Genomic DNA, 23,973 nt, shown 5'->3' on the forward strand with positions numbered 1-23,973 from the left:
TCTCTCACAACATCACTCTATTTCCTCCTTAAAATAAAATAAAATATCATGACTTTAAAGCATGGGTCACAAACTCGTGGCACGTGGGCCAATTGCGGCCCTTGTGACGATATATGTGTTTTATATGAATGGCACTTTACTCTTTTTTTATAATTTTGTGTCTTTTATCAATTATTGTGTGTCTTTTTTAATAATTGACTTTTTTGGTCATTTTGTTTCTTTTTTGAATAATTTTGTGTCTTTTTTGGTAATTCTGTGTAATTTTTGGTCATTTTGTGTCTTTTTTGTCATTTTGCGTCTTTTTTTGGTCATTTTGTATTTTTTTTTTCTGTCATTTTGTGTCTTTTTTTTTAGTAAAAAAAAGACACAAAATTACAACAAAAAAAAGACGCAAAATTACAACAAAAAAAAGACGCAAAATGACAGAAAAAAAACTTTAAAAAGACACAAAATGACAGAAAAAAAACTTTAAAAAGACACAAAATGACAGAAAAAAAGACACAAAGTTACCAAAAAAGATACAAAATTTTGTGTCTTTTTTTGGTAATTTTGGTACTGCCTCCAGCGGCCCCCAGGTAATTTGAGTTAGAGACCCCTGCTTTAAAGTGTAACAAGTTTCTGACTATGACTGTGTGGGTGTGAGTTAAAGGCCTCACCTCCCCCTGCAGTGTGTTTATGTGACCACAAACACGTGTCACCGTGAACTCATTCATTCATCCCCATTACTGTCACTGATGATGTCAGGCACTATGAAGTGATGTCACTGCTGCTCCCTCAGAGCTCACCTCGGGCCTCTGCACCCGTTGTGCTCCGCCACTAATGTGAACGGACACACACCTCCAATGGAAGCACATCAGCCTTCACCACAAACAAGACATAAGCAGCGGGCTTCCAGTGCGCAGCAGCCTCTCCTGCCACATGCCATTAGTTCACATGTTCACCCCCAATTCATGGCAAAGTTAAATGAATGCATAACGCTCTCCACTCCCTGGAGCCTCTGGGAAGTGTGCTTGTGATGGAAAGTTTTGCTGGTTTCAAATCTGTGAATCTGCTGGAAAAAAATCCTATTTGGTAAAGTACACTGTAAAAAATATCTGTTGATTTTATGGTGAAAAACTGCTAAACCATGACAGTAAAAGACCGTAAAATGATAAATGGTTTAATTCAGTTTCAGTAACAATGAAACACCGTAAATGTATATATCAGCCAAAACAGTATTTTTTTACATTTTTAATTTTTTAAAATAAATTACTCCACTGTAAAATACACTGGCACCGTGTTTGTAGCAAAAATATACTGTAATATATATACAAGCCATCATTTTTGCATTTCTTTTTTGTAAAAATACTTTTTCTCACTGTTAAATGTACTAAACACCATATATCTAACAAATATTATTATAAAGTATTTTCTTGTCAATTATATGGCAAAACAGTAAAAAAAAGAAAAAAGGTAAAATATGGAATAAAACAACAATCTTGAACAGGATATCAACAGTGCTAATATAATTTTACCGTAATATTAGAAAATGTTGCATCATAAAGTTCTGGCAACCACAGCTGCCGTTTTTTTACCATAAAAACAACAGTTTCTATTTTACAGTGTAAAAGATAGACACTCTCCTGTCTCTCAACAACAATCATTGAGCAAGCAAGGCAGGTAAGCCCCGGCACTTCCAGCAGGGCTGCTCAGCAATCAAACCCCCACAGAGTCAGGAACTCCACAAATGCATTAATTTATTGTATAGAATAAGTTATTTACAGTAGGGATGTGCCTGATTAGTCGACTAGTCATCAAACCTTCGAGCCCCACAAGCTGCCTGCTTAAATTAAAAAATGTAAAAAGTTTTTCAAATCTAAGCTTAAAATAGTGATAGGATGGTTGTAAGTAGAGGATTTGAAAATATAAATATATATAATATGTATAGCAATTTTTGGAAAAAAAAGAAGAAAAAAATGAACAATTTCAAAATATAGATTGCTTTTTTCCAATCTTGTTACTATAAATAATATTTTTTTAAATTATTAAAAATGTTAAAAATATAATAATAATAATAATAATAATAATAATAAAATAAAATAACTTGTGAATAAAAGGTGACAGGTGCATAAAAATGCCCTAAAAGCTTGCAAGTTGGCGCCAAAAATAAGTGAAAGATATTATTAAAAATATAATTTTGTGTCACTGTGTTATTATTCAAAGAACGACAGCTAGCTAATTGTTTTCAAATGGCTTTTATACACAATATTTTTTCAGATGATGTTTAACCTTGTTCTCTTGTTATTTCCTGCTTTTCTTTTGCAATACAACAGAAAAACAGTCCAAGAATGAGCCTGCATGTGCTGAAAAAATTACTGCATTTGCACTAAGTGCATGCTCTGTCTTTGGGGGACAGCTTGGCATTCATCACTCAGCTCTTCCTGTTTCCCTACAGTATATTAACTCCATGTCGCTCTGCAGCTTGGTGAGTTTATTCAGCGGCTGAGGTGATGACATCACTTGAAAGATCAGACACGAGCCCCCTTCCCTAGATTAAACCAGTCAAATAATAATAACAGTCCTGCTATCATATCAGATGTTTTCTTTCCTGATATATGGTGTGAGCTAAAGTGACAGTGTCCTGCAGACACAGCTGATGAAACTAGACAGGCGAACAAGAGCTGGACACAAAGTGACATCCCAAGAATAACTTTGCTGTCCAAGATCAATGCAAATCAAACCTCTGTTTTCCTTTCTTTACACTGGAAAAAATGTCTGTAGATTTTACGGTGGAAAACTGCTAAATAATGACAGTAAAAGACCGTAAAATGATAAATGGGTTAATTCAGTTTCAGTAACAATGAAACACCGTTAATGTATGTATGTATGTTAATGTATCAGCCAAAACAGTATATTTTACAGTTTTTTTTTGTTTTTTTAAATACATTACTCATTTATCTTTTGTAAAAATACTTTTTCTCACTGTTAAATGTACTAAACATCATATCTCTAACAAAAATATACTGTAATATTTAATGGTAAAATCTTTAATTCATGCGGCATTTATAAAGAATTTTCTTGTCAATTATATGGCAGAACAGCATTTCTTTTGATGGAAAAACTTTTTATTTTTACGGGAAAATATGGACTAAAATGGCAATCTTAAACGGGTAATCAACAGTGCTAATATAATTTTACCATAATATTACAAAAAGTTGCACCGTATTTATTACGGTAAAGTTCTGGCAACCGTTTTTTTAGCGTAAAAACAACAGGGTTTTTTTTTTTTTACAGTGTATGGTGTCACTTTCGGAATCTAAAATACAAATATTATCACAGCTTGTCCTGCTGTTCCACTCTGACTACACTCACAATTTAACATATTCTAAATGCAGTTATGTCCCGTGTGTAAGACCTAGAAGTAAAAAGGGGAAATTAATAAAACCTCACACAATGCTGTAGCAGTGTTAACCCAGCTGTAAAATGCTGACTGAACAATATGCTAGAACTGCGAGACATCATACTGAAATCACCACCGTTCGACACTCCACAGTCCACACCATCTATAACTTATTTATACCACAAATCCAATATTCTCCTTTGAAACAGCAGATATGTTAAATCCAAGTCCAGCATTTGCCACTTGCAGTATTCTTTGACCCTTTTGAGTGCAAACATATTATATCCCGTGAGAAAAAGCAAACCTACCATACAGCAGTCCTGTCATATGTTAATCTCCACTACATTGCATGTGTTACATAAAACCAGGCTGCAGGACCCGGGGGTCATGGCGTGGTGGCAAAGCACTTGGATTGTAGCATCTGCAAGGCAACCTTTCACCCAGAAATAATGTCAGCGTGTGCCAGAGCGGAGAGCAGTTAGTGAAAATGTTAGTAATGTGGGTTGTGCAAGGAAAAATTACCAGAGAAGCTTATTAGAAGTGACTTTAGAGGTGCACAAGGTGGGACATTTCTATCTGTGAGAGGCCTAAATACAGTAACACCTGCAAACATTTTAACAACAGGAAAAGTGGGTTAACAATCCTCCTTTTTTCCATAAAAATATTACCTTGCCAAAAATGGCCTCTGTCGTGCCATGCACTTTAGATGGGGGCATTTATTTCCTTCTGTTTTAAATGACACTACTAAATATTGAATGCTCTTGAGTGAGGTTTTGCAATTTCCAAATTTAAGAACGTGAGAGTGAGGTGAGAAGCCAAAATTAAAAGTGTGGTTTTGGCACCCTGCAAGCTCTTCTCATCACCATCCATTGCTACCTGTCTGACAGCACTGTTAATCACAAACAGCAGCCTTACACTCTGTTATTCTCGTACATTCAGCCCCATCCAGGAAACCTCGTCACTACTCGGAGTGCCAAACTTCATCAAACAAACGTTGAAAATCAAAATGGTTTCCTTACACACAAAAGTTATACTACATAAACTATAGGCCAAATGTTTGGAAGCAACCTACATTTTCTGTTCACAATGGCTTTCTTAAAAACCAGTATGGATTATTTGGATTTTTGGATGTGTGTACTGTGTGATCAGACTTTTCCTTTATTGAATTGAACCATTTTCCTCAATTTACCTTTAAGTATACATTGATGTTAACAGATCATTGCTGAAAAAATGTTAACAAAAGAAAAGAAGGGCTTAGTTTTAGGGTTGAGAAGATTTGGAAGAGTCATAACTTCAGTGCAAAAGTAAAAAAACAAATCACAGTTTGCATTATTCACTTTAGCGCTTTGGCTTTTGAGAGTTTGGATACAAAAATCCCAATAAATCTCAACTGTGTTCATATCTCTGACAAACTACCACAGAAATGGCTAAAATTAAAGCAGCTGAGTAAAGAAACAAGAGTACAGAATTATACATTCAGGAAAGAAGGAAACACAAAGTCTAACCAATAAAAACCCAAAGACCTGATAATTATAGTAAAATGTGTTATAATAAGTGACTCTTTATATAATAATCACCTTTATTTTGTTGCAAAGTATAGCAATGAAACTATGATCTTTTTTTTTTTTTTACAAATTTGGCCTGTAGCGTACATACCAACAATATGATAAACCAGTATGGAGTTTTTTTTGTTAGTATAAAACAAATAATACACAAATTGCAAACTATTTCCCATGAAAAGTATGGAAACACTGGACACAACGCTGGCTTCAGTAAAAGTACTAATACCACACTGTGAAATGACTCCACTACAAGTAAAAGTCCTGCATTCAAAACATACTGAAGTAAAAGTACAAAAGTAACTGCAACAAAAGTTCGAGTTCAAGTAACTAAAGCTGTCAGCTAAATGTAGTGGAGTCGAAGTATGAAGTTACATAAAATAGAAATACTCAAGTAAAGTACAAGTAGTAGTAGAGTAAATTACAGTAAACGTACCTAGTTACATTCCATCACTGCCCACAACGCAATGCAATGGTGACTAAAATGTACGTAATTTAGATGTTTTACATTAGATTTATTTTGTTTTTTGTCACCTTTTTTTTGCTTGACAATGCTTTTGTTGTTCAGTGCTCCACCTGCGTGATGGTGTTTTCTTTTGATACTATATACATTAGTTGACAGTTTGGAGTAAAGAAATTAAAAAATCTTTAAAAATTTAAAAAATTAAAAAAAAACAGAGCCAGCAACCAAGGCAGCTCTGTTACAAGTTTGCCTGTTTGGCAATTTCTAACAGCCAAAGTATTCCTTAGGGCACTTTCACAACCCAAAGTTTAGTCAGTTTTAATCAAACTGGTGGTTAAATCCTTGTTATGGTTCATTTGGTTGCTTGTGAACGCTCCAGTCGTACTCTGGTGCACCAAAACAACCAGTTGAGACCAATTGCGAGAGGAACTCAGACCCTAGTGGTCGCACCAAAACGATTTGTCACTGCAGAGTTATCGACATATTGCTCAAAATAACTTTGTGGTTGGAGCATCAAGGCTCTCCTTCTCTGATTCTACAGCTGTCTGATCGCAGCACATTGTCTGTGGAAATAATGGATCAACACGTTGTTGACGCCCCGGAGCCTCAACAGGAGCTCCTTCTGACCGTTTCTCTCCACATTAGTTTGGTAACACCAGAGCAGATTACGGCTGCTAGAATCAAACATACTTGGTTTGCATTCAGCTCCACGTTGCTTTGTTTATTTCCGTGTTTACATTTTTCACCGCCAACTATTCAACCAATAAGAAATATTAATGAGAGTAGATTTCCAGCTGTCCGCCTTTGTACTTGCCTGCTGCTAATCTTTTTTTTTATTTGGTCATTCCTGCACTGTGAAAGAAACCAAATTTAATAATAATTAAATTTCACTCTGATTCGGGCGAACCAAACGGACTTGGGTTGTGAAAGCGACTTTAGTGAACAGAAAACAAGAGGTTGATGATGCCGGAAGAACTCATACATCCCCAACCATCGAGGAGGCTCACAGGAAGTGATGAGGTAATTAAAGTTCAGTGCATCCGAAAAGAAACATATTGTTTATTTTCTCAAAAGTACAAAAGTAGAAGTTTTCAACGCAGCAATTGTCGTCATGTCCACTTCTAATAGTGGTAATTATTAAATACTGTCAGATAACTGTGCATCTCGTACGTGCGGTACATGCCTGGATATGGCCTCATGCAGGAGAAAAATACTCAAATTGTGTGTGGGTTTTTGTGAAAAGGAGGCTAAATTTACCATCAGCTGTTGAGTGAGCCTGCTAACCTTTATGAGGTCCTTTGAGTGGAGATAAAACATCACTACACATATTACACACAATGACATGAAGACACACACACAGGCACACACACTCTTAAACACACACACACACACACACACACACAAGGGCAGGCAGATAAATATAGTAAACCAGCAATTCTTTTGAAACCTTCAGGTAACAAATTTGCTCAATTCTACATATGAAATTGAAGCAAAACCCACAAAATATATCAAAAACACATATATAGATTAGGTTGAAATGTTCGGGCCTACTCACAATGTGAACACAAAGAGTTTCATTCTCTAGTAGGGTTGCAAAATTCCGGGAATTTTCAAATTTTCCATGGGAATAAACGAGAACAAACAGGGAATGTACCATGTTGAATGGGACTTTTTTTTTTTTAGAGGGAGAGGGGCTCTTTTAATTTAATTGTTCAATAACATTATTAAAACTTGATAAAGTTCTACTTACAAATAAATCTTTGAAATGTCATGTCAATGTTTGTTATTTTTTAATATATCTAAAATTCCCCAGCTTGAAAGTTTCTGGAAATTTACTGGAAATGTTCCACCCCTTTGCAACCCTATTACCTAGTCCGATATCTAACAGCTAAAAATGATGGCTTCTACACTTATGAAATTATTAATTGTAGAATAAATTAATCAATTAAGTAAAGTATGTTACTTTATAAACAATATAATGGATCTCAGGTCCATTCTTACAACACAAGACACACTGATAAACTTCATCTACTACACATTCTCAGTTTTCTTTTGCTTACAGAGGCTTCATACTTTGGAATTCTCGTATTCATGTAGTTAAATTATCTTCATCCCTCAATAATTTTAAGTTCAGACTGAAAGCTTACCTGTTAAATCAAGACTCCTAATAGTTTCTTTTCCAGTATAGTTGTCATTGGTTCAATATCTCGTATGCTCAATACAATTATTTTACCTTTAAACACACCCATGTTTTTATTTCTGCCTTTTTTGTGTGTGTGCTATGAAATGGCACTTGTAATGCTTTCTTTTTGTGTTATTTGTTGTTGCTTTCTCTCATTGTTGTTGTTGATTTCATATTGAATTTTTCTGTATTTCTTGGGGAAGTGCTTTTTATAAGTCCCTATATACTGTAGGGTTTTTTAACCTCTCCCGCCCTGACTATTCTTGTTTCATTTCTGTTTTTTGTAATTGTCTTTTCTTATGATGCTAATAAATACATACAAATAATACAAATAAAGTCCTTGTTTCACACACAGTAACCCTTTCTGCTCAAGTTGAATGATGATGTGATCTTGCATATAAGTTCACAAAGAAAATCACAGTTCACAGTATTAAACACAAATTTTCAGACTTTGATGACGTTATGAATAGAGACCGACCGATAAGGGATTTTTGTGGCTGATGCTGATACTGATTTTAGAGGCGAAAAATTAATTGATAATGGATATTGTGGCCAATATAGCAATATTTTGAGCTGGAATGAATATAGACCTTTTTATTTAGTTTTTTATGTGGATTGTGCACAAATGTTTCACCCTCTGTAAATGTACCCAGATGGCTTCTTTCTCAAACAATATTTATGTATTCACTGTAAAAAATAAAAAATAAATAAAAAACGGTTGTTTTTACGGTGAAAAAACGAACTTTACCATAATAAATACGGTGCAACTTTTTGTAATATTACGGTTTATAATTATATCAGCACTGTTGATTTCATGTGTAAGATTGCCACTTTATTCCATATTTTTCCATTAAATATAAAAGGTTTTTCCATCAAAAGAAATGCTGTTCTGCCATATAATTGATAAGAAAATACTTTATAAATGCTGCATAAATTAAAGATTTTACCATTAAATATTACAGTTTATTTTTGTTAGATATGGTGTTTAGTACATTTAATAGTGAGAAAAGGTATTTTTACAAAAAAAAAATGTTTTCTTTTACAAAAAAAGGATTTTTGCTACAAACACAGTAACAGTGTATTTTACAGTGGAGTCATGTATTTTTAAAAAAAGTAAAAAATACTGTTTTGGCTGATATATACATTTACAATGTTTCATTGTTACTGAAACTGAATTAACCCATTTATCATTTTACTGTCTTTTACTGTCATGGTTTAGCAGTTTTTCACCATAAAATCTACAGACATTTTTCACAGTGTTTCATATTATTGAATATTGTTATACCTTATACAAATAATGTATTAGATTGTCAGCCAATTCTATAAATGATAACTCGAGATAACTAACACTATTTCTCAATCACGGCAAACAACATTTTCCGCATTATGTATTGTGTTGACAAAAAGTTTTTATAATGGCACATATCAGACAGCATATAGACCTACAGGCCATTATCTGCTGATAATATCTCTCAACCAATATATCTGTTGGCCTCAAGTAATGAAGTGGCGTGGGGTCATGGGATGAAAACCTATCTGAGGCTTAAATTAATGTTCACAGCTAAGTTTTAGTCAAATGTATTTAACGCTGCATATTTAGCTTTGCTCATTGTGTTCTATGGTTGCTTTTTATTTGGTCATTCCTGCACTATGAAAGAAACCAGATTTAACACAGAACCAACCAAATATATCAATTTCACTCTGATTCAGAACAACCAAACAGACTTGGATTGTGAAAGTGACCTTAGTGAACAGAAAACAGGTTGCCGATGCCTTCCCTAACTCTCACACATCCCTAATAATAATTCTGGTCCAAAGACTTACAGAAGATTGTGATACATGTTCATCACAATGTCCTAAATATCAAGTTCAAATGCCTTTTTTGTCTCATTAAGAGTCAAGAAATTCAATGTATTACCACATAAGAAAAAGAGAAGTCTGAAGGCCTGATTTAATAAAATGATTATCAAAATATTTCATTTCAAACTAATTTTCTTGAGATGTCTGGAGAGTCTGCTTCAGGCAAAAGGACACAAGCATGAACGCAGAGGATTAGAAAACTGTCTGAAATATTCTCCATATATTCTCTTTACTTTCTTTATTCAATCTTTTAATACAAAGAAAGATGCATCTGGTTAATCATTTATTCATTCAATCTCTCTGCCCACTTAATCCTTTCCTGGCACACCTGGGGCTGCAGCCTCTCCCAGCATGCACTGGGCGGATGGCAGGACACCGGGCAGGTCGCCAGTCCATCACAGGTTGAACTCAGCTCGGCAGACATCCACTCACGCTCACACTCATACCTGCGGGCCATTTAGAGTCTCCACTCTGCCTGACTTTGCAATGTGGGAGGAAACCAGAGAAAAACCCACACAAACGTGCAAACTCCACACAGGAAGAGCAAAGGATCAAATCTGGGTCTTCTCGCTGTGAGGCGATAGTGTAAACCACCAACATGTGGAGGTTACTTTCATGATCACATCAAGAGCTGTGGGATACCTTCTTTGGTCACGAGGAGGATTTTACAGTGAACAGTCAAATCTATGGACATGTTGGCCGAACACAGAGACAGCCGGCTGCAGAAAACAAGTGGGTCTGTGATGTGAAGATGGTTTCAGGTTGGGCGATCAGAGTTATTTGAGATTGCTGACAGTAGGGCTGGGCGATATATCGATATCAAAATATATCAATATATTTTTAAATGTGATATGGAATTAGACCATATCGCATATATCGACATAGTTAATTTTTTTTTCTTTCATTATATGTAAATGCTGCCCTTACTAGGGTTTGTCATATTTAGTTATTTTGTAATGTTCGTTATTCTTTTCTCATATAAATATAATTATTTCTGGCCATATGATGCTTTAATATGTTTCAACAGACTATAATTGACCCATTTTAAGCATTTTTTAGGCATATTAAAATTTGACTATTTTTGACAAAAAATAGACATACTATAGTATGAGGTTTTTTCCCAGGGAGTCATTTTTGGACATCCCATCATGTGGTAATTTGTTGCCATTTTTTGACACATAGTTCTTGACCCGTGTGTTCTGGGATTCAAACAAGCGCCCCCTGTGGTAACAAGCTGATTTCCTAACCTCAAGGCCACAGACTACCCATATATAATTGTATTTTTCAGCTACTTTCGAACAAACTATGCCACCATTGGCCTTTTTTATTGCATAGGCTATTTTTATTTAAGATATTTTTTATTTAAATGTGCACTTTATGGAGCTTTGATTTAAAAAAAAAAAAAAAAAAAAGTTACTCCTGTTGTTACAGTATTCATGTTCACTTAAATAAACGGTTTCAATAAAACTACTTGTGACATGTCATTTGGCTTTTACTGAACATTTGCTCTCACTTTGAGATAAAAATATCAGGATGTATATCGTATATCGATATTCAGCCTAAATATATTGGGATATAACTTTTGGTCCCTAGCCGACACGTAGGGTTGCAAAATTCTGGGAAAAAGTTGAGAACTTTCCATGGGAATTAACAGGAATTTATGGGAATAAACGGGAATAAACTGAGAATTTACAAAATGTAAGATTGACCCTTAATAGGGAATTTAAGTATACTATGCGTAGTAGGGATGGGAATAATTAACCCATGATCAATTAATGGTTGTTAAGAATTTGGTCGATCACGTGGAATTTTAAATCGATCTGTGTATTTTTTAATTTCAATTTTATCTCTGACTGTGTATCAGTATCACTGAACTGAATCAGCCGAGCGTTCAGTTTTCCGGCCGTACGTCAATAAGCCGATGAGCTGAGAACTAAGTTGGATAAAGCTACAGTTTGCAAACTGAAAGTTGCAATAACAATTATAGATTATATAGAGTAATAATTTGGGCAAAACTAGTTTACTGTATCAAACCATGCTAGCATGAATTACTAGGTTTAATTTTACCCAAAACTTATTTAAACACAAAACACATTTAAATATGAAAGACTACTCTGAAAACTAACCTCATGCCTATTTGGAGGCTAAAACATAAAACATTGAACTCCTTGACGTTATCTTTACAGTTTAATCTCATTGAGTCAGTTTTATGATCGACAGGAAATCTCTTTTCGTCCTTTCAAAATAAAAGCATCAGTTATCAAAACAGGCTTTTGCATAGTACTGTATATATATCTTTTATTTTGCCCATGTATGCATACAGCTATTAATCGATTAATCGATTGTTAATGTCATAGATGCTCGAGTTGGCAGGTTTCTTCCAAACGCCCATCCATAATGCTTAGTAGAGTAAATACATGTTGCCACAACAAGCTAATGTTTGGCATTTTTGTTTCAAAGATGACTTATTAGATATCTGAATAGTTGCAGATTAATTCTGTGTCAATCTGCTGATCTAACTAATCGATAAATTGACTAATTGTTTTAGCTGTCTTGTTGAATACTGCGTGCTGATTTTCGAGTGTAATCTCAAGTATGAATTTCAGATTGAAAGCTACACACGAAACTACACAGGACATGCTCACACACACACACACACACACACACATACATACACACAACAGTGACATTTCCCTGAAAATGGCAATCCTTTTATGTTCAGGTTTGCACTTATTCCCAACAGTTTTGTCATGGAAATGCCGTCATTCTAACACCCCGTGTAATTATTACTGGGTAAAAATAAAATATTCATTGATATTTTACCAGTCACACAAGAGTTTTTACATGTTGCCATGGCATTGTGCCGAAAATTGCCTCTTCGCTGCTCAAAAGAATGCTGTAATTTCAGAATAGAGCTTTCACAGATACGTATTTGATTGAAATCTGAATGTTAAAGGGGACAGAGATGGGGTAGCATGCTCCTAGGAAGAGACTTAATGACTTTACCAACATTATGATGCCTAAAACCACTGGTGTTTACTTGCAATAATAGCCAATTGTAAAATAAATGTTCCTCATTTGGGGCAGAAAATGTAGTGTCTCATAAACACTCCCATTGTTATGTAGAGGTCGTGGAATGGAGGCTGATAACTGTACAAAAAGTTGACCTGATGTGACCACTTCTCTCTGCTGAGCTGAAGGAGACAGCAGCATCTCCACCTCAGACACACAAGCAAACATGTACAGTAAAAAAAAGCATCAAATAATATGCAACTAATATAAGCAAACACAGAGATAAAAATAGACAAATGTCTGAAATGAATGGCTCTACAGGTGCCTGATTAAACACCCCAACAGTGCAGTATAGACGTGTTCAGCGTGGTGTAGCACGCAGCCTGAGCAGAGAGCGCCGCGTTCTCATTCAGAGATTGATAGCCTGACACTGATGTTTAATCCAGCTCCTGGTTTCAGTGCACGGAGATGTTTCTTTGTTCTATTAATTTCAGAGGCCATTATTTTACAGCCCGTGGTAGTGGCTCTTATTCTAGTGGCCCTCGAGCCATTTCAGGGAGAATTTTCAAATGTACGACTTTGAGTGTTACATGTCAAAGGAAATTTTAAAAATCCCTCCGTGTACTGTATATACATACATACATACATACATACATATATATATATATATATATATATATATATATATATATATATATATATATATATATATATATGCAATTAATGATTTAATTTAGGCTTTTTCTGCTATAGAACATTTTTTTTTATTTCACTTAAACAAGAAGTGATACCTTAATTACAGCACTTATCACTTTCTGACGTTTTAATTTCATATGAGCAAATTAGTGTCACATTTCTTAATGGCCAAAATAGGGAAAAATGCAGAGCAAACCTCTACACTAGAGCCCGGCAGATATATTGATTGAACGATGTTATCGGCAGATATTGGCTTATTAAAGGCACAACTCTTCTTATTTTTCTTCTTCTCTTTATTGTTTTTTTTTTCTTTCATTCACATACAAAAATAAAGAAGATAGATGTTGATTTATGCTTGAAATCACCACGAAAGAACAGAATGATAGTGGAGAAATAAAATACATTTTTAAAAAAACTAACAAAAACCTAGGTGGAGTCAAATCAAATATCAAAACAATAATAAAAAGGTTTACAAAAAAAGAAAGATATTTAAATAATAATAATACAACTTGGAGGATGTCAAGTGTTCTAAAATTTACAGTTGTTAATTTTTCATGGGATTATATTTAGTATAATAGTCCATTAATGGATGCCATATTGTGTAAAAGGTGTTTATCTTACCTCTCAGGGTGAATTTTATTTTTTCTAACTGCAGATGTTTCATTATATCATTCATTAAAGCTTGATAGACTGGAAAGGCATAACTCTTTTTACACAATATTTCTAATGCAGCAAAATAATTTTTTGGGCTTGATCATCAAGGGCTGTGGGATACCTTTTTTGAGGATTTTACAGGGAAAAGTCAAATCTGTGGACATGTTGGCCAAACACAGAGACAACTGGGTGCAGAAAATAAGTGGTTTTGTGATGTGAAGATGGTTTGAGGTTGGGCGATCATTTCACAGCCCTTGGTCGTGGCTCTTATTCTACTGGCCCTTGAGCCATTTCAGGGAGCATTTTCATATGTATGACTTTAAGTTTACATGTCAAAAATCCCCTGTGTAATGTATATATATACTTCTAATTATGCACAATGTTATTTAACATGAGATTGATGAAAGAAACATGTGATTCATATAGGGCTGCAAATAGCAATTATTTTAATTAAATCTTAGGAAAAAATAAATACCTGCATGCAAATGTGGTACTTTGTTTGAAAATTTTAATAAATAAATTGTTAAAAAAAACAAAACAATTATTTTAATTATCGATGTATCCATCTATTATTTTAATGATTAATCGATTAGTTGTTTGGTCAATAAAATGTTGAAAAATATCAATCAGTGTTTCCCAAACCAAAGATGACGTCCTCAAATCTCTTGTTTTGTCCACAAACCAAAGAGATATTTAGTTTATTGTCATAAAAGAACAAATAAACCAGAAATATTCACACTGAAGAAGCTAAAATCAGAGAATTTAGACTTATTGTCTTTAAAAAACAAAATAATTGACGATTAATTTAATAATCAATTATTGTTCGATTCATTTTTTTATTCATTCATTTTTTCTTTTTAAAGTGATACCCAGATTACAGCACTTATCACTTTCTGAAGTTTTACTTTCATGTGAGCAAATTAGTTTCACATTTTTAATGGCCAATATGGGGAAAAAAGATTTGACACAATATCTAACAATTAAATAATCTAAAACCTTGACTCTAGAACCCAACAGATATATGGGTTGAACTATATTTTCAGCAGATATCGGCCTATTATAGACTTATCTCTTTTTACACAATATACAATATAGCAAAATGTTTTTGGGGCTGATTTTGTTGTAGTTTTTCGCTATTTATTTTATTCCTACTCTTTATTTTCTCAGTTTTTATATTTATACAATTGACTGACAATGTAATACATTGCTTGTATGATGTATAATAATGTTGAATATAATTTTTTTTATTTATTTTATGTTTGAGAAAGTAGCTCTCTATGTGCCTTTGCAGAGTGCTAAAAAAACAGTGTATAATCCACATAAAAAAGGTCTATTTATATTCCAGCTCAAAAAAATTGCTATATCGGCCACCATACCGGTTATCAATGAACTTTCCCAATCTTAAATCAGTATTGGCATCTGACTCAAAAATGCCATACCAGTCAGGCACTCCTTTGAATGAGGGACTGGAAAAAACGCTTAATAACATGAATTCATCTTTAAAAAAACCACTCCATCCATTGGTCACCCCATGACTCATACTACTGACATATGTACTGTAACTTCTCACACTGCCTAGGGTATTTGGCTAAAACCTCACAGCTCTGAATCACGGGCATCCATGGGATTGGATGACATCATGCCTGCAAACCTTATGAGCCAACCGTATCCAGAGGGAGATCATTATCCCAGATTGGCAGCCAACTGATTGGCGCAGGAGAGAGGAGGCAGCTCATCCTGACCTTTTTGCTGTGAGTGAATCCTGACAAGATCAATCAAAAAGCCAAGGCATTCTCTCTCTCTCCCTCTCTCTCTCTCTCTTTTCCTGCAAAACCCATTGAGTCATTCCACTCAGGCTTTGCAGCAGAATTGAATTACCCACCCACCCAAAGTGATGCTGAATCTAAAAAGCCACTCCTCCCCAGCAGCCCCCATGTAGATTCCCCCAGCATCACTACAGCACTAAAGGCTCTTCAAGGACAAGGGTCTGGGTATTCTTTACTGAAGCGAGTTGAGTGTTGGGCAACAGATAAAAGAGGATCAGCTGACGACTGAACTCAATCTATTGATGCTGAACACCAAAAGACAGAGTGACGACACATCAGGATTAATTTATGCTTTGCCAAAAATAAACCATGCAGAGCTTTCCATGGACATGAAGTAAGACATTTTTATCCGTGCAAGCCTATGTCACACCAGTGGCGGCGGGCAAATAGAGGGCGCTAGGGCGCCGCCCCACCACTCACCACACATTACCTTGAAGAAGACATTTTTAAAAAAGTAAATAAAAATGAAATAATAAAATAAAAAGATTTCGAAATATATGTATATATTTTTTAGATGTGCAAGATAAATATTGTATAGGCATTAATGATGAGTGAAGTTGTTTTCGTTCATGGACGTTGTCTGATTGGTGACATATTTCCGCCCCCCCAGGCGCAAAAATCTTTGCCCTTTGCATTAAACTTGTACATGTGCAGCAGCTCCTCTGCAATAGAAGAGATAGGAGCATGTTGGGGCACACTTCTCCTGCACCCTGAGCGTCCCAGAGCTGCCGCCATGGGGACCATAGACAAATACCTTATTTCCTCAATTTAAAGCCAGGCCCCTATTAATGACCGGCCTCATTTAGTAACCGGGTGTAAAAACAATTTTTAGTAAATAAAAGCCGGCCTCTTTTATAAGCCGGGTGTCTTACTGGTGTTATGTCAAAGTCTGTTCCCCTGTCGATATGTGTAGCCCTTACCTTAACCTGCACCAACCTGACCCCTGACCCCAACCAGTTCTCCTTTAAGTTGGGGTCATGACCCCAAGTTTACCTGAACCCCAAACAGTTATCTCTACAAGGCCTAACCTTAAACTTAAATCCTAATTTCAACACAACACCTGTATTTTGAAGTTTGGCCACACAAGTTAGTACTGTAGGTAAATATGGTAAATATCTCCCGCTGTCCTAGTCATTCTCTGTAAAGTCGATTTTTGCGCACGTTCTTCTGGGCTTTTTAGTAGTTTAGACATTTTAAATCCTGCTTAAACTGAACATTCAGCATGCTGTTCATTGTTTGTTTACATCGGATTACTTCCAATATGGCTGACATCCGGGTAACTGGCTACAATGCGCTGTGTAAAACACTCTAAAAAGTGCCCGTCAGAGCTGCTCTGATTTTCTTATTTTAATAAAAGCCTCCTTCAAATAATAGCCTGCCCCTATTATTAGCCAGGTCCCAAACAGATTTTTTTATTAATAGAAGCCCCGGCTACTATTTGAGGAAATACGGGATATGTCTATGATGGGGACGACGTCGCGTCTGACGTACGGGGCCGACATCGCCGCCGCCTGTCACAAAGAGCGGCTGATTGACAGGTCGAGCCGTGGCAGTAGTAGTCGAGCGGACAGAGAAGCACAATGGAGAAAGCTCTCTATGGAGAAGAATCTTGTTGAAACCATCCCTGACTTTAACCACAGAGTCATTGAGAAATTCGCTTCTCTCAAGGATAGAAGGGCAAAATGTATGTACAAAAAGTAGAACACTACATGACATCATAATGTTGCTTTTGTTGTTTTAATTTATGTCAATACACTGGTGTGATACCTTAGTATATGTTCACTTGCTTTTTGGTATAAGGTATGTCTATGTTGGAGTTATAGCCCCCCCTGGAGAAAAATCCACCTGCCTCCACTGCGTCACACTATATGCAGATGACTTATATACTTACTATCAGGGCCCCAAAGGTGATAAAGAATGCATCTCCAGTAAAATGTCACATGGTGTTAAGATCTGGCCTGGGGGCATCAGTACCTCCACTTGTTAGATCATCAATGGGTCTACATGGTCACAGTCCCCAGTGTAGTACAGACATATTTTATGCTGCCGAGGTCAGCTATTGATTGACCTCCAGGGTATCAAAGACCTTGAAATGTCTGCCACATAAAATGCTTTTAAACAAGCTTCGACTGCCATGCACTACCCTGTGTGCTTATCATTGGATCCTTGAACATTCTGATGAATATGTAAAATACTATGTGAGCGAATTCAAATGAAGGCCTGTTGAATCTTGACTGACGTCCTATGTGCGGGGCCAGAATAACGACACGAGTGATATTTCCTCAATGTCTTGACACGGTTGCACGTCTTTGACCGGAAAGCTTTGGGGATACTTGGAGAAAAAAAGCTGAATGCACAGTCTTGTTTGACATTTAGAAAGTGCTGACTTCCCACATCTAGAGGGGATTCGGCCAGCAAATTCAAATCGTCCCTGAACTTGGACAGGGAGGTTCTTTGATTCGTGAAACATCAGATCACTAAAAGATCTGTCAACACCAGCCGAGAAGCTCTCCAGCTGGAGAATTCAGCCCTACATGTGTGATTAAAAGCAAATCACATCTCCCGAAATGCTTTTCGCCGGTCGCTAATTCGACACAGCACTTGAAAAAAGGCGCCGCGAACGCATCTCCAGTACACTCAGCGGCCCCCAGAATGAATGGGCTCTCTCTTTTTTGACAGATCATCTCGTGCATGGGGCTGGATGAATCTAACGCATGCGGTACAGTAATAGCCTAACAGATGATGGTTCTTGGCACAGGCTGAGTAGTGGAGGGGTGTAAGACAGTCCCTTATGTCACATGGGGGGAAAGAGAGGGAAAGAGAAGGAGGGAGTAGAGTGCTGCAGTGCATTGGTGGTGTGCTGTCTCTTTAACTATGGCCATGCTTGACAGGAGCTGCTGTATCAAACTACTGTAAAATCGACAAGGCCAGGGATAGCTCAGTGGCTGGCTGCTTGCTTCCATAGTGTCCATCTGCACTCGTGGTGGATACGGCCATTGTAGAGACGGGAAAAAGGGAGAGAGAGAGAGAGAAGAGATACAGTGAGGGGGTAGGAGAGCATGTGTGTGTGTGTGTGTGTGTGTGTGTGTAGTATATGTGTGGGTGGTTCGGCGTGAGGGGGGTCGACCACAGCGGAGGAGAGAGAGAGAGAGAAAAGAACGAGAAAGAGATAGACTGAAAGGAGGTGTGAGTTTAAGAGAGCGAATGAGGGAGGAAAAAGATTCAGCCAAGATAGGAAGGCCCATCTCTGCTGCTGCTGCTGCCTGCCTCCCACTAACTGCCTGTTCATGTGAGCCGGTACTTGGCATGACTGCAAATGGCTTTGCCTGGTACATTAGCTTAACACACTCGTCAATGTGGGCTCAAATACATCTGCAGGATCGCCGAGGTTTCTCTCTCTCTCTTTCTCCCTCTCTCCTGTTATCCATATCTCATCGCAAATCAATGTCACACTAATATCAGCCGGTCTTACCACATATTTTATCTGTAGATGTTGAGTCACTGTGCGGCAATAAATATCACAGTGTTACATAATCGCTTTGAGTAACCATGGAGCTTCTAATGTATAGTTGGACAGGGGAGATGGAAGGAGTATCTGTCTCGAGTGTACTGAGCAGGTCGGTTGACCAAAACACACACAATAATGAGTAAAACAAATAGTAAAATAGTTAGAAATGCATGTAACAATTTTGTTTTCAACCAAAAATAGTTTATTTTTCCCAATGAACAGTCAGAATATGAGCATGTAAAGGTGAGAAAACCAACAAATTCTCACAATTTTGCATTTTTATGACTAAATAATGACTAATCTTCACAAAAAATGCTTTTTCTTGTGTAAAAAATTGGAAAATAGTGAAAAAGCACACCACAATTTCATTTTTAACCATAAATAGCTTATTTTTCCCAATGAACAGTCCGAATATAAGGATATAAAGGTGAGAAAACCAACAAATATCACAAATTTTGGGACATTTAAGATAACATAAGACTTTTGGATTTTTACAAAATAAATAAAATACAGCGCATATTGCATGGAAACAAAGGTTCATAGGTGCCCTCTCCATTGTTTGTACACTATTTAATACAACTGATGCGGTTATGAAGTTTATACCATGGAACCTTTAAAATGGCAGATTGGTGTATCTCTTCGATATGCCGGAACAATCCAGCTAAACCCTCAACAGTTGTGGCAATAAATTGGATAAGAATAAACGCTGCTTAGCTCCCAAAGACAATGTCTAAAATAAAATGAAACACCACTGTGCGATCACAGAGAAAGCGTACTCAGTGCCATCGCTGGCAGGTTTTGAAGGTGCAGCACTGTGCTCACAATTTCCTGGCAATGACTCCCAGAGTGGGCTCACACACACACACACACACACACACACACACACACAGGCACAGCATTTCACCAACATTATGCAACCAACTTCTATAGCTGCACTTGCACAAGAGGGCATTTTGGCCATTATCTGCTTTGCTCCGAGGGAATATAAAAAAAAAGCAGAGTGAAAAGGAGCCGGAGCAGGCTGCCACAGTTACATTTGGTCTCTCTTTTCATGTGCACGCTCAGATGATGACTCCAGGGGTCACGGTGAAGTCCAGAAGCTGAGTTTTTTCAGGGTCGAGATCAGTCTCCATTTTGGAGGCACCCATATTGTTCTACGAGGGGTTACAGGTCTGCGAGTGTGCTCCACTCTCTCTCCCTCTCTCTCTCTCTCATCCTAAGAGTCACATGCAGCACACCTCCACTCTCTCCTGAACCCACACACTAACTACACGCCGCTCATTTTTTCTCTCACACATTTCTCCCCATCCCTACAGTTTCTTTGACATCTAAACCTCTTTTGATAACAAGTACTCACACAAACCACGACACCCCCAAAAAATCCTTCACGGTTCCTCCAAACTTTGCGCTGGGCATTCCATCTCATTCCAGTCTGACTCTGGCCATCATGTTTGTACAGAGCACCTCTTTTTTGTTGGGAAAATTAGCCACTGTAATCACACACACACACACACACACACACACACACTGCAAATTGTATTTCGACTGGATAGATTTGAGGCAGCTCGCTGCAGCACGCCTGCTCACATATAGCATTAGTCACAGTTGCAGTGCAATGATACCGAGGGGAATCTGCCTTTACCGTACACTGAAGCGCCTTTCACCCACTCACACTCGAGTATAGGTTGGGGGGGGGGGAGATAAAAGACCAGCAAGAATGAAGTAGCCTCTCATTCTGGTCATCTACATATTTTAGTGGGCCAAAGTTTTTGCACACAGGAGGCAGGATACAGTCCATTCAAGGTATTGACAAAATATAGATACTACACTACAGAAAAACTACCACAAGCAGGATTTTTTAAATAGTCATATTTAAAAAGCACACTTTAAACTCCTTATACTACTGAGAACTAGTAAGTAAGTAATAAATAATATAATTTAACCATTAAGTATGATAAACTTCCTGATACAGATGCATTTTGTCCCATGCCCCTAATAACACCATTAGATTATTATATTATAGGGATATTTTAACAATATTATGGCATCTTTTCCTCCATCAATGCTGCTTTCAGATGAAGGAATCCACTTGCAGGAGTAGACCGTGACACCAGTACACATGCATACCTTATTATAATACTATAATTGCCGCATGCACAGGTTCATACGGACACACGCTGCGTTGGATCCGTGTGTGTGTGTTTGTGTGTGTGTGTGCGTGCGTTAATGGGCATCTTATCTAGAAGGCTATTTCTATGCACCTGTCGGCTATGGTGCTTTTAGATATGCCTATTGCATATGATAGTGCCGGAGAGACAGAGGGAGAAGAGAGAAACAGAGAGAGGTAGAGAGAGAGGGAGAAAGAGAGAGATAGAGAGAGAGGATGGTGAGAAACGGGGGAGGAGGACAGAAAAGAAAGATGCAGTGGATGACAAAATGTATAAAATATCTGCTCTGTCTTACCTTGAAAGGGAACATAGGACATGTTCCACCGGCATTGAACGTAGGCTTTGCGTCTCGGCGATCTCTCGGTGCTCAGAAGTAACGTGGAACCAAATTAGACTGAAAAATTAAAATAAAATAAAAAAAAACGCGGTATAATGCTATTCACAGTAGGAGCCGAAGGAGAGGCCAATATTCCGCTGTTATAAAAACTGGCATCATAATCCACGACCGCTTATAAAGCGCTCGGTTCCCGGTGCATAAAAAAAATACAGGATGCAGAAATATGTGTATGTGTGTGTGCGTGTGTGTATGTGTGTGTGTGAGTGTGTGTGTTTATTTGCACGCCGCTGTTGAGGTGTGAGGGTGAAACACGAGTGTGTGTGTGTGTGTGTGTGAGTGAGAGAGAGAGAGAGAGAGAGAGAGAGAGAAGGGGGTGGAGGACCGAGCACACGCGCATGTGTGCGTGTTTCCGTGTGTGTGGGCGCGCACGTTTCCCAATATCTATTACCTATCTTTAGCCTATGTATTTTACTTTTTTTTCTTCTTGGCTCTATGGGGGAAAAATATAATAGCTAATGTTGCAGTGAGTGTAAATTCACTGTACTGCTTCAGGCTACAGTATAGTGGCTACAGTAGGCTACACTGTGTGTGCGTGTGCATGTGCATGTGCGTGTGTGTGTGTGTGTGTGTGTGAGAGAGAGAGAGAGAGAGAGAGAGAGCAATGCCCCAAAGGTAGACTTTTATACATCGTAATTTACTTACTCTAGTGAAAATATACATTACTTATTTTTAATTCAATTCAACCTTTCCTGTACACTGTAAAAAACCTGTTGTTTTTACGGTGGTTGCCAGAACTTTACCGTAATAAATACGGTGCCACTTTTTGTAATATTACGGTAAAATTATATTGGCACTGTTGATTTCACGTTTAAGATTGCCATTTTATTCCATATTTTACCGTTAAAAAATAAAGTTTTTCCATCAAAAGAAACGCTGTTCTGCCATACAATTGACAAGAAAATACTTTATAAATGCTGCATAAATTAAAGATTTTACCATTAAATATTAAAGTATATTTTTGTTAGAGATGTGGTGTTTAGTACATTTAACAGTGAGAAAAGGTATTTTTACAAAAAAATAAATGCAAAAATGACGGCTTGTATACATATTACAGTATATTTTTGCTACAAACATGGTGCCAGTGTATTTTACAGTGGGGTAATGTTTTTTTAATGTTAAAAATACTGTTTGGCTGATTAATTTACAGTGTTTCATTGTTCCTGAAACTGAATTAAGTCATTTATCATTTTACGGTCTTTTACTGTCATGGTTTAGCAGTTTTTCACCGTAAAATCTACAGACTTTTTTTTTTTTTACAGTGTAGGGTGCGATTTAAAACAGAATATTAATTTGTATAAGCCTACTTAATTAAGAATTATTATACGCTGTATATGTCTGAGACTGAGGGTTTTATTTCATTACAACAGGTGTTTAGCTATATCAATAACAACTTGTATTTTGTTTTGGCTTTTAAAAAAACTCTTCGCCTTACATACCTGTTGAAAACAAGCTAATTATTCGCTTCTCTGACAGTTCTAGATAGATTCAGAAATTGTCACATTAAAGTTGGATCCTACTTGACTGCAATAACCCTGATTCACTTCTGTTTCCATAAAGCAGAATCCTGCGGCGCCGGGTTTGCGGTGCACATGACTAAACGCAGGAACTGCATCACTTTGAGAAGCTGTAGAGCCAAGATGGCGCCCTGAGTTGAGTAATGATGCATTCAAGTGCTCCTCGGACGGCCCCATTTCCCCGATTCTTCTGATTCTGGTGTGTTCATGAGCCTTAAATCGTAATGTGGAAAACACATGTACACTACAAAGAAGTGTTTTGACAACACATTGATTCTATAAAACTAGAAAAAAATATTGCTTTATCTGACTTTTCATCAGGGTTAACGCTAATAAATAGAGTTTTCTAACTATTCTAGTTTACTCTACGCCGACAACAGCTAACAGTTATAATTAACGCTAATACAAATTTAATATAACACCTATAACAAACTACTTGCATGCAAAGAAATGTATGTAAATATTATTTATCATACACCCAACATTTCAAAAGATTTTTCAGAACAATTCAACATAATTTCAAGGCAGCATATGACAATTACGAGTTAAACTAGTATGAGAAATAAACTAGAGCTGCAACAATTATTCGATTAATCGAACAATAATCGATTATTAAATTAATCCTCAACTATTTTGACAATTGAATAATTGGTTTTGAGCAGTTTTCAAGACATGACAATAAACTGAATATCTCTTTGGTTTGTGGACAAAACAAGAGATTTGAGGACGTCATCTTGTGGTTTGGAAACACTGAT

The 23,973-nt window shown here is 36.8% G+C and overlaps 1 protein-coding gene across 7 annotated transcripts in view; it reads right to left on the bottom strand.

Annotated features, from left to right (window-relative positions):
• The window catches only part of syngap1b (synaptic Ras GTPase activating protein 1b), a 224,429-nt gene extending 202,547 nt beyond the window's left edge, over positions 1 to 21,882 (bottom strand). For all 7 annotated transcript variants that reach the window (XM_059339401.1, XM_059339399.1, XM_059339398.1 and 4 more), the window contains exon 1: positions 21,603 to 21,882. In XM_059339401.1, coding sequence (XP_059195384.1) covers positions 21,603 to 21,624 — 22 coding nt within the window. In that variant the 5' untranslated portion in view covers positions 21,625 to 21,882. The remainder of the gene's footprint in view (positions 1 to 21,602) is intronic.
• Between the last annotated feature and the right edge of the window lie 2,091 nt (positions 21,883 to 23,973).

The sequence above is a fragment of the Centropristis striata genome, chromosome 8, assembly GCF_030273125.1.
Source record: "Centropristis striata isolate RG_2023a ecotype Rhode Island chromosome 8, C.striata_1.0, whole genome shotgun sequence".
Taxonomy (NCBI): Eukaryota; Metazoa; Chordata; class Actinopteri; order Perciformes; family Serranidae; genus Centropristis; species Centropristis striata.